The 11,998-nt window shown below is 52.1% G+C and overlaps 1 protein-coding gene across 6 annotated transcripts in view; it reads right to left on the bottom strand.

Moving 5' to 3' along the window:
- Nucleotides 1-11,606, bottom strand: part of LOC108933933 (sterile alpha motif domain-containing protein 11-like) — a 53,748-nt gene extending 42,142 nt beyond the window's left edge. The window contains exons 1-2 of one of the 6 annotated variants that reach the window (XM_029249088.1): nucleotides 10,963-11,606; nucleotides 9,326-9,366 (exon numbers count right to left, since the gene is read on the bottom strand). In XM_029249088.1, the coding sequence (XP_029104921.1) occupies nucleotides 9,326-9,366; nucleotides 10,963-11,452 (531 nt within the window). In that variant the 5' untranslated portion in view covers nucleotides 11,453-11,606. Of the gene's footprint in view, nucleotides 1-9,274; nucleotides 9,651-10,222; nucleotides 10,336-10,434; nucleotides 10,520-10,962 lie in introns of those variants that run through there. The other 5 variants (XM_029249079.1, XM_029249093.1, XM_029249106.1 and 2 more) reach the window with 5 other exon arrangements.
- Nucleotides 11,607-11,998: the final 392 nt, after the last annotated feature.

Raw genomic sequence — 11,998 nt, forward strand, 5'->3', positions numbered from 1 at the left:
GGTTCCTCCACCGGGGGGAGGCTGAGGGGGGGGCCCGCCGTTGCCACCCTGGCTGGCTCTACTGGCGCGTCAGATTAAAAAAGATAAATACCACACTGTGTTTGCCAGAGACGGCAGCCAAACGGCTAAATCAACACCTTTCATGTAAGCGCTGACAATTACCCCCTCAGTTCCCGTACCTGCGCCGCTGGCTCCGCCGCCCGAGCTTTTACAGGCCGTGGAGCAGGTGTGCGCATACGGCTAAGTGCGCGTGCTCGCTGGAAGGGCGCGAACGCGTCGTGTGGGTTTCTTATCTTGCGAAAAATCAAGAGTAGGGTGGAAAAAAAACAAGCGAGGGAAACGCACGCTCGGCCACTGCTGGAGGGAAAAAAAAAAAAAAAAAAAAAGGAAAAAAAACGGCTGAAAAACGCTTTTAAAAGCCCTGTGGAGGCACTGGCGCCAAAAGCACCCCGTCAGCTGCGGCCCTCCGCTCCGCACACACTCGCGTCGTGTGCCCCACCCCCGCGGCCTACGCCGGGGGCCTGAAATCAGCGCGCTGGGGCACGAAGGCCCCCCCCAGCGCTGCCACTCCGCAGGTTCGACCAGCAGGTCACCCGCAGCAGGGGGTCACGAGCAGGTAACGGCGTGGGCCTCGTCCCCCGACAAAAACAGGACGAAGGACGACCTCGGAGTCGGCGAGACAGACGGCTGCGGGGGTGGCTGCTTTTTTCTACGAAAAATGAGAGGCAGTCAAATGGTCCCTCATCAAAACAACAGCGAAACTGGAGCAGAACTGGGGTTAAATAGGCGTCCCTGGATTTACAGCGAATTTACAGCGCTCCTCACGACAGCCCTATCGGCACTCGGCGAGCCGCGGCCTACGGAAAATAGCGCGCACCGCCTCATCGTCGTCCAAAATGTATTCTGTCCCGCTGTTCCCTGTTTACAAGGAAACACTTTTTTGCTGATTGAATGATCACATAAATCCATCAAATGGAAACAGGCTGGCGGTAGCCATGTCAACGCTGCATGCGTCACTTGGTCGGCCTTTTAATTTAATTATATTGCATTAGAAAAACCGTTACGTTTTAGCACCCGCACATTCATTTCTACAATTCCCGGAAAGAAGGATTTAAACACTTTCTCATTCACCAGGCACTTTTCTCCAAAGCAACTTATAATGTTAAGGTTATAATTATTTACCCCTTTCTATAGCCAGCTAATTTTATGGAAGGAAACTAGGGTAAATACCTTGCTCAAGGTACTACAGACGAAGGAAAGGACTGAACCTACAACCTTTAGATCCAAAGGCAAGAGCTCTAACCACTACACCACCAGCCACTCCTTTCAAGCACTTCATGGTGATGTATCTTCACACATCATGCTTCACGGGCCGACAGCATTACAGCTTTAACCGAGACTGTTCGCTTAGCCGGTGCTTTTCTCCGTAGCGACTTACATTGTTTTACTCATCTATACAGCTGAGCAGTTCTTACTGGAGCAATTCAGTGGTAGTACATTGCTGAAGGACACTGGAGTAGGAGGCACGACTTGAACCTTGGAGTGGAGGGCAGCACTACTAACCACTGCGCCCCCTACCCAAAAGACGAAGGTAAGAATACTGAAACTTTGTCCAAAGTAGCCATTGGTTGCACAATAGGGACAAAACTCAAACTACATCTACTCACTTAGCTGAAGCAACTTAGAAGGTTAAAATTATTTACCCAGGTGGTGAATGTTACTGGAACAATTTAGAGTGAACACTATGGTCAGAGGTGGAGATCAAACCTGCAACCCTTGGGGGCCAAAGGCAGCAAGTCTAACCACTAGGTGTTCGCCCTACAAAGGCTCAAAATACCAGAGGTGTGGTCTTGAGAGAGACTGATCATGGGCAAAGGGGTGAGGTGTCAAGCCCAAGTCCAGCGGTTACCAGACCTCAGCACAACCCTGCCACTGGCTCACGTACGAGCGTGCCACCAGCCCCCAGCACGCCGCCCGGTCAAAGCCGGTGCGCTCCGCTCTCCACACACCCCAACCCCCGTGGCTCAACTGATCGTGCTATCCCGTCCTCCGGTTTTCCACCTGGCTCGGATTCTTTTCCAGCGCCTGCCCACCAGCACCACCACACAATAACTTCGCCGGCAAATAATATCCGGCACAGCCCTTTCCTACACAAATAAATGATAAAATTCAGCGGCTGCGGTGCAGTACCATCTCCGCTGTGATTTATCGGGAAGGAGAGCGCACCGCTTACCGCCGCGGCCTCACGGTCAAAGGACCCGGGTTTGGATCCGAATCCCTGCTCCAGTGCTGCTACATATTTCAGTATGTGATTCATTGCGGGTGTGTGTGTGTGTGCGTGTGTGTGTGTGTGTCTGAGTGAGATGGCCCTTGGCAGACCCTTGGGGAGAGGGGCTCGTGTCCACTTTCTGAACGAGAGGCTTGGCGTCAATCTGCCGCAAGTTTTCGGGCGTTATCTAATTTCCTCTGCCTGAGCTAATTCATAAGGGCAATGGACTGCTGGGAAGAGCAGAGGGGAGGGCTGGGGTGCTGGGGAGGGGGGGGTCTGCTGTTGCCATGGCAGCACAGCCACAGTGCCGTGGGGGAGAGGAAGCTGTGGACACCAATCCCTCTCCCCCCTTAGGCACCCTCACACTTCAAACATACACATGAACCCATGTGCACGCAGATGCACTCACTCGCTCGCAGACACACTCGTACACACCTACCAGCGTGAACACACACACACACACACACACACACACACACACACACACACACACACACACACCTTCCCATGCAGGCTAACGTTCTCTGGGGCCCACAGTGTCTCCAGTGACCCGTCGCGGACGAGCGCCCGAACCGCTTGTTCCTCTGGTGTTCCTCGCGACCTTGGACCTCCGGACGAATCTGTGCCCATCAGCAAGTCTGACTGCGAAAGGCGGCGTTAAAAGTTACCCTGCCTTCTACTACGCTCTTGTGTGTTGGTACTGATACAACTAGTGAAATGTCACTTGTAAATTAAAAACAATATTCTGCACTGCTAAATATTCTTGACTTATTTTCCATTTTGTGTTGTTTTTCAGATCTTGGCATTTCTCGTGTTTCTTGCGCTTTCATGAGAAAAACGTTAAATGTGAACATCCAACACGGTCCGCAGAACAAGAATCACCGAACAAGGCAGACATTATTGATGTGGCTTTTCATAGGAGGAATTACCTTTTCCAGATCGCACTTACTCTTCAGCGGAATACTGTTTTTCGATCACTAGAGAGGACGCGGTCGCCTCACGTGCGCTGCGGATACTGACGGCTAACAAGCAAGTACTCGCTCAACAAATACAGGAATCAGCTGCAGCCGTATTTGGGGATGTTTCTTTCTCTGCACTTTGACATTCCCCATTTACGACCTTTAACTCTCAACACCTTCAGTGACTCCATCTCAAATGCACCACACCTAATTATGGATTTTTATTCCTTTGGAAAAATACGGACGGGAGGTCGAAATGTACTACCACGTGGACGATGGGAAGTCACTGCAGGTGAAATGGAGTGAAAAGCCAAACTTTCTCAGTCAATCTTTTCTTCCCGCAAATGACCTTGATCTTTGCAAATCTCAACACTTTTGACTCAACCTAATAGCGGAAATTATCTTATTACCTTCTCCTTCTCTCGGCTGTTGACTGAAATAGAAGCTGAAAAGTGACAAAAACACTCTCCCGTCACACTCGCGGCCCCCCTAGACCAATCCCCCAAAGTGATCTTTTTTAATATCCCTACCCAGCATGCATTGCGGGAAGCCCTGACTTGGGGAGATATTTACGAGACAGAGGAGAGTGTAATTTCCTCCCGGCCGCTGCAGGTTCCGCTGAAATAACAGAGGGGAGGAAGTGCGCCGCTCCTCGGGGACGGCGGAAGGCAAGGCGGCCGGCCGGAGGCTTTTTAAAGGGCCAGGCGCTCCACCCTGACGAGCAAGTCGCGCGGTGCTGTGACCCCTCCCTCCGATGAGTTCGCTGCAGAAACACACCGCCTCCGTGCAGACACGGGCGTCGACTTCCAGCACGGGCCGAAATGCATTCTCGGTGCCGTGGTTTCTGGTTCCTGCGTCCCGCCCTCCGCGAGCGTGGAGACCGAAGCCTATTCTGTGCCTCCATTCTGAATGAGCTGGATGAGGATAAGGAAAGAGGCGCACGGAGAAACTGCCCGCGTCGAATCTACACCGGGCCGCCATGTTGGCTCCTCGGTGAAGTTCACTGGCCCCTCATTTAAAAAAACCCGTTTGCACCTCTTCACTGTTGACTACATCTTTTCATCGCAAGTTTATCTGTTCATTTAGCTGGATTTTTAAGCGCAGCAACAGCTTCGGGATGGAGACTTTTCAAGCTGCCAACTTGGAGGCCTACACGAAAAGTTGTCATGAGCCGTGACGCTACAAGTCCACCACGGACGGTCCCAAGCCCGGCTGAGAAAGGAGGAGGGTTGGGCGTGGGGATCGCTACCCCACGCGGTAAAAACCTTGCCAGCTACAGAAACGCCAACAAGGAAACTTCATGACCTCTCAGCTCTTTGGGACGCTTGGAGAGCCCATGTTGGCAGCCTACGCCCCAGGAGGGGTGGAAGGCATGAGAAGAAGAAGGTGGCACTACGAGTTATGTTTTAGATGATGTTACACCCATAGCCAGTGAACCCGGGTGGAGGCGGCCACACCTGAGACAGCGCTGCACGATAAGTCGTGATGAAGCGGAAGGAGGGAAGGAAGGAAGGAAGGAGCCGAGCACAGAGCCTGACCGAACCCTGCCGAGACCCTGACGGGACCGCCGCCCGGGGAACTGCCGTTCCGCTGCTGCCTGCGTCAGAGGCTCCATCGATCAGCAACATAACAGGAACAGGATCCATCCAGCCCTAATCCACCCGCTGGCGTGGCAGGTCAACTCCTAGACGCATACCGCTTCCTGTCGCAAGCACCATTACTTGAGCAAGAAAGAGATTTCTCTTCTCCAAAAAGCTCATCTCTCAGCGCTGACCGTGTGTTTGTTCCAGCAAACAGTACTTAACAGCCGTAATGGTTCCCACCATTTTCAAGGGCTCCGCACACCACGACGGTATTCACTCGATATATTTTCGTGCAATAAATAAAGTGGCTGGAACAAACCTCCGTTCGGAATCGAGGCGAGATGACCCATGTGGGACGCCAGAATAAGACCGGGAGAGCAGCTCCGCCGTGTTGGCGAATCTCCCGCGAGCGAAGCACGATGCCACAAATGACGCAGGCCACATGGACTGCACTTATTTATTTTCGAAGGAACCGCACCGTGTTGAAAAACGGAACGCTTTGTGGAACCGCGTAGAGATCCGCCACGTATCTGCTAAGCTGCCTTTGTTCGCCGAATAGGTATGTTATATTTAGTTAAGGATGAGAATTTCTGACACTTTGCCAGAGGCAATCTGTGAAACAGTGTTGACATAATTATATCTCATCCTTCAGCAGATCCGGAATATCCACTTGCGAGCGACTGGCTTCTTTGCCCATATAACAGTCTGGAAATGCATGTTTTGCACGAGCCATCTCATCCAAGAGGCCCCTTCAAATCCATGATATACTTTGCTTCGTATGTTGCCGAATTTCAGGGTTCCGGTGCTCAGTTATTTCCTTAGAAAAAACAGCACTCTGTGCCCGGATAAACATGCTAATATCGCAAAAGATAACTGAGAATAAAAAAATAAGCTTTCAGTTTGGTGAAATACTTCCTTAAAACCTCGGGTAAAAATAGGAGCTAATACTTTAATATCTGACACCTTATTAATTTGCAAAATTCGCTATGTTTAGACCTGAATTCACACATAACTGATTGGAACAAGTCACGAGGTTCAAAAAATATATATAATTAAAAACCTGAATATTAGATGCTCCCTCCATGGCTTATTTGTGTGTGTGTGTGTGTGTGTGTGTGTGTTTGTTATGCCTGTTTATTTTGTCTCTCCAGAAGGCTCTAGCTTACTTCAAGCTTCGAAACCCCCCCCCGTGTGTGTGTATGTGTGTGTGTGTGTGTGCGTGTGTGCGCGCGTGCTGGCGCGCGCGTGTGTGTCTGCCTGTTTGTGCATCTTTACGGCGGCCGTATCAGTGTGTCTTGTTATTGCTGCAGAGCGGTGCTCCGCTGTTGCTGTGCCCTGAGGGGGAGTAGAAGGGCGACGCCAAGGCAGGCGAGACAAGCCGACAGCCCCCCGCATGCACACACTCACACACATACACACACACACACACACACACACACACACACACACACACACACACAAACCCACGCCTCTCAGGAAACCAGTGGTGGCCTGTAGAGCGAGAGCGAGAGCGAGAGAGAGAGAGAAAGAGAAAGAGAGAGAGAGAGCAAGGAGATGGGGGGGGGGGGTCATGTGTAGCGGCTCCTCCAGAGAACTAATGAGGATGGACAGATGGAAACAAGAGTAAGAGGACAGAGACCTCAGTCACACATCTTCAGTAAACAAGGATACAGCCAGATACACAGCTAGACCACGAGGTTAACGTCAGGTTAAGTGCCACTATTAAGGCTAAAGTTAAGTACTGCTATCAAAGGTACAAGAGCAGTTCAGTGCCATCCTAGGAGCTGACATTGCAGCCTTTTGGTATCCCACCCAAGCAGCCTCCCATCCACTAACCCGCAAAAATAACGCACAAAAGGAGCTCCTCGCACTGCCCAACACCGCAGCGGTGCAATCTGCTCTGCGCTATATGTCACGTTGAGCTACGCAGCATGTTTCCAAAGGCAATAATCTGACTGCAAACGGGTGGACGACAGGCAAACGTTGTTTTTCAACTCGGAGGATAAGCGTGGACTTTGTGGCCACGCACACGCTCGTACGAGAGCTCCCACTTCCGACAGACAGTAAAGATACAGTAGCTTCAACGTCCCTTCCTGCAGAAAAATCATCAAAATGACCTCATGTACATGGTGCACGTGGTACCTCAATCACAGCCTTCGCACTCGGGAGGCCTCTATCCTCGCTATTATACAATAATCGATCCCGTAACTCTGTCCATGCTCTGGCTATCTCTTGGGTGTTTCAACCGAACGATGGCAAGCGCTTCCAACAGTGGTCGTGACGTAGCCATCGTCGTGATCCGGCCGCCTCGCTCGGAGGCCCTCGGCCTTCGGAGCCTGTAACGACCCCCATTAGCTCCATTAGCGCAGGAGACTAGAGTTCAGCTGACAACACGGCTGTGCACGGAAGGGACTTTATTAGACAGTGTAGCGCGGCGGAGCTGACGGCGCTCCTGTCCACGGTGCGCGGCTCGTTCTCCGTGTCTCTGTGGATTTCCGTCTAATCTGCGATTTGAGCCGAAACAAGGGCATCTCCATTAGCTAGACGGCCTGTGCCGCGCTCAGTTCATGTGACTGTGCGCTTGCTGCATGACCACGATCACGTTATCGTTGCTCTGGTCGAGCGTTTCCGTTTACACGCGGCCTACTTGCGTCCAGTCTTTTCGGAAGGGCAAACCCTTTCCAAGGCAGGACCTTCGTTTCATCGCATTTGCCCGCTCTTTAACTAGCACAAGCAACGCTTTAGCTTTCGCTTACGAAAAACCACAGCGCTGCCAACAATTCAGGCCGACACGTAGACTTCTGCTGGCGTATACCGTGGCCCCCGAGCAGCAATGCCAGCACGTCGTGAGCTTATGTGAACCACCTGGACATTGTGAGATCCACGAGCAGTAATCTGGAGAGCCACGCTCAGCAGAGCAGTAAGCCTCTTACGCTCCAGATTAACCACAGGAGGCAGAAACAATGAGCGCCTCGCCGTTGGGGAAACGCGCCCCTGGCATCGGTACGCTGCCCGGCCACCGGCCAAGGCCTCCGACAGCTCGCGGCACGCTCGACCCTCCGAGGTCCGGAGGCCAGGCTTGGCGTCAAGCCATTGACGGTACCGTGCCGGAAACAGGTAAGCGATGACGCGCGGCAACGCCAACGAGTCGCTGCGGAACACACAGCGAGACGCTTGGACGCATCTACACTGAGCTGCACAACAGCGGTGATCCTATTTGTCTTTAATTAAAAGCCTACAAGAAAAACTCACAGCTCTCGGAGAAAATTAAAGATTTCAAGTGTTTACAGTAAAACGGCAGGCAGGGTACCTCGTTTTTAAAGGCTTACAATATTCCGTATAAGAGAAGCCTGACTGTATGTAGCCCCTACAATGATGTAAGACAGCTTGTGTTTTTGTTTTGACAAAATCGACTCTGGAATTCCGCTACTGCCAAAACGCGCAGGTCGGCGTAACCATGGGCCATTCAGCAGGAAACTACAGAGGGAACCAAGCATGGCCCCACGGGCTCAAGTCCCAGCGACCGCACTCACAACTTTCACCCTCCACACCCACAAAAGCACAGATGTTGAGCTCAAGTGACCTGCTGTGTGTACACAGGTTTTGGCCACAGCCTCAACTCCTAATGTTTTAATTAGCACCATTTGGATGGCTCATCTTTTCAAAAAAAAAAAAAAGTTCATTTCGTGACAACTACTTTTATGTGTACTCAGAAATGTTGTGTTTGATGCTGTATTTTTGGGAAATATGTACCTACTGAAAAGATACAGATAATGAACCGACCCGCGGTTCAACGAAAACGGGCTGGTGAGATATGAAATACTCTCGATTTAAAATTATGCAGAGAAAGAGCATCTTTGCATCCGAAAGCCTCTGTGAGAGTTCTGCCCTCCTGCTGCACTTAATTACAACATCCAGTGGACTGACCTGTACAAAATAGCCACAGTCCGTTTTTCGAACTGAGAAACTTCTTCCGTTGATCTTAGTCAAGATACGTTACGGCTAATCTAGTCAAAATACTGCTGATGGTCAAAGGAGGACCAGTTAATGAAGACATCTGCTGCAGCGTTTACCATCATATCCAAGGGGTATCGGGCATGGATTTCTAGATCTGACGTTATCTCTCGGTCATCAGGACGGACCATCTCTTAGACACAGCTCCACGACACACAGTTGTCAATCAACACATCTGGCAACAAAGCATCCCACCCTTTGTTTCAACCAAATCCCTTAACCTTTAGAAACAGTATAACATCTTCAATGCACAAAGAACATTACCCATTTGTAAAAAATAAACAAATAAATTAATTAATAAATTAATTAAAGCAAAAAGCATACTGATCAATGCAAACATGTATGATAAATACATTCAGACTCATATCTTTGCTCAGATGATGTTAGAAACCCAATGCTCCACAAGATACAAAGAGCAAGTGAAACACTAGTCTGAACTGTACTCTTACCACTGGAGACGAAATTCGACACCCAGGGCAATCACAGATTGGAGGATGTACCTGTAAGATTCCTTTGGACATAAGGGTCTTCAGACTTTTCCCTGCGTAACAGAGTGAGAAGGAGGAGAATGAGGAAGGGCAACAGTAACACACAAAGCCCACAGAAAGTCAATGAACACATGATCAGAGCTTATCCTGGAATGCTGGCTGCTCTTCTAAAACATCTCCTTGTCTCATGAGTTGTGTTTCATGAGAACCTCGCTGATGATGGTGCTCCCTCTTTCTTAAAGGGTGTAACAAGGTCAGGTACAAGAGGACCCTTCAAGGAGGGTGATCAGGCCAGAGAATGAACCTTCCTGATCAGCAACCACATACAGACGTCCTCCTGAAAACACACAAGCAGTGTCACCTCCCTGTCACCTTGTCCCTCTTCAGGCGCCCAGTGTTTCGACGCAAAATCTGAACACACACACACACCTCGAATGAACGGAATCCGTTTGACGGTCGGATTTTTTTTTTTTTTTTTTTTTGGGGGGGGTATTACCCAACACACACACACACACACACACACACACACCCTCCTCCACTTCCTAGACCAACCCGAGCCCATTGCATTGCAGTCAAGGAGAAAAGACACACAGACGTTGCCGCACATGTTCGTTTTGTGCGCAAACTGCCAAACCGCATCGGCGCTTCATCAAATTCCCAAATTGCAGGGCCGTGACAACATTTGATTAAAAACTCACTTTCGCAGTGTGGACACTGTCCAAAAACCTATTATTATTATTATTATTATTATTGTCTGCTGCGGAACTCGTCGTGCTCATCGATCTTGCAAGAGCCCGAAGTCGAAGTGAAAATAAGAGTAAGAAGAAAGAGCGCAAACAAACTCGAGCAGCTAAAGATCATACAACAAAAGGAAAAAGTGCACGTTTCAATTTCACGCTGAAGTTTCACCGCAGAGACGAGTCCGTGTCCCGGTCCGTGCGCTCCAGCGCGGTAAATCATGTGCGGTCCGGGGTCCGGAGGTCCTCCCGACACCGATCGCATCGGTAACACAACACACACACACACACACACACACACACGCAACACACGGAGAACGCAGCCAGCGGCGCAACACGAGACACAAATTAAAAGCGAAAAAACGACGCGGTCGAGTGAGTCACCCGAAGTCCGGACGCGTCCGTGCGCGTTACAGTCACCTCGATCCAGGGCTTCCCACGGACGGGTCCCCTGCTCCACCACGGATCACGCGCGCCTGGCAGAGGGACGGTCGAGGGTGCGGGCGCGCGCGCGCGCCTCTGTATGTGTGCGTGTGTGTGTGTGTGTGTGTGTGTGCGTGTTTGTGCGCGCGCGCGCGCGCGAGTCGAGTGTGTGTGTGTGTGTGTGAGCGCACGCGTGAGTGTGTGCGTGTTGCGTGTGTGCCCGCGCGTGTTTCAAGTGTAAAAAAGCGCGCACGGGAGTTGGAGTAACCCTTATCATGAACAAAAGAGCCCGGACCGGCGGGACGACGAGGCGAGTCGAGTTGTTGAAAGGAAAGGAAAGGAAAGGAAAGGAATAAATGAATGAATGAATGAATGAATGAGTGAGCGAACGAACGCATGGCACGACGATCATCACGATGTGCCGGCGACGATGTCACGGTGATGATGATCATGATGATGTGACAGCTCTCCACTCACTCAGTCACTCACCCTTGTGCCTGATGCTGCGCTTCCAGTCCTTGGCCGTCTCCCTGCCGCTCACGAACTGGAACTCGTTGGGGGTGAGCCACTCGCCGCGGTGCTTGATGGAGGGCCCCTTGCTGCCCTGGCACAGCTTGTTGATGTAGAGCAGCGCCTTGTTCTCGCCGCACTCCACCTCGATGCACGGCTCGCCGCCGTCGAAGAAGGGCTGGAAGTCGGGGATGGAGGAGAACCTCTCGGGCGCGAGGTCCTCGGGGTGCGGGTGCTGCTGCTGCTGGTGGAGGTGCAGGTGGTGCTGGTGGTGGTGGAGGTGCAGCGGGGGGTCCTGCAGTCCCAGGTACGCGCGGTGATGGGCGAAGATGTGCTCGTAGGGCGGCGGATGGGGGGTCACCACCGGGAGAGCGCCGGCATTTAAAGGGGCCAGGTAGTCGGGCTGGTTGAGGGCGGCTGCCAGAGCCATGTCGTCCCCATCCAGTCGCTCCTTTTTGATCGCGGGCATCGTCCTGAGTCTGAGAGCGGAGCCGACGCGGCGAGCGGCTCCCGGAGGCTCCCGGAGGCTCCCGCTCCTCACGACACTTCTTCTTCACTTCGCTCACACCAGTCTAGACTAGCTGTGGTAGTAGTGCAGCTCCTCTTCTGCGCAGTTGCGCCCGATCCCGACCCCGACCCGGGTCCGAGGCGTGCGCGCGCGCCTCTCCGCGTCGCTCACTCACTCGCTCGCTGTCCCGAGGCGGAGCGGCGAAGTTCACGGGAGCACCTCCATAGTCCCGCGGCGTGCGCCTGTGTGTCTGCGTGCGTCTGTCTGGCACTGCTGCGCGTGTCACTCAGCGTGTGCAGCGTGTGCAGCGTGTGCGTGTGCGTGTCGTGTGTGTGTCAGTCAGTGTCGGTGTCCAACGGCACAGTGCTGAAGTTCGCGAGCGCACCAACACACTTCCATTGAGCTCCCAGCCCCGTGTGTCCGCGGACTCGCTCTGCGTGGGGCTCCGCCGCTCCCCTGCCCACCACAACTATAATCTCTCACTGCTAATACGTGACATGCTCGAGA

Source organism: Scleropages formosus, chromosome 2 (assembly GCF_900964775.1).
Source record: "Scleropages formosus chromosome 2, fSclFor1.1, whole genome shotgun sequence".
In the NCBI taxonomy this organism is placed as follows: Eukaryota; Metazoa; Chordata; class Actinopteri; order Osteoglossiformes; family Osteoglossidae; genus Scleropages; species Scleropages formosus.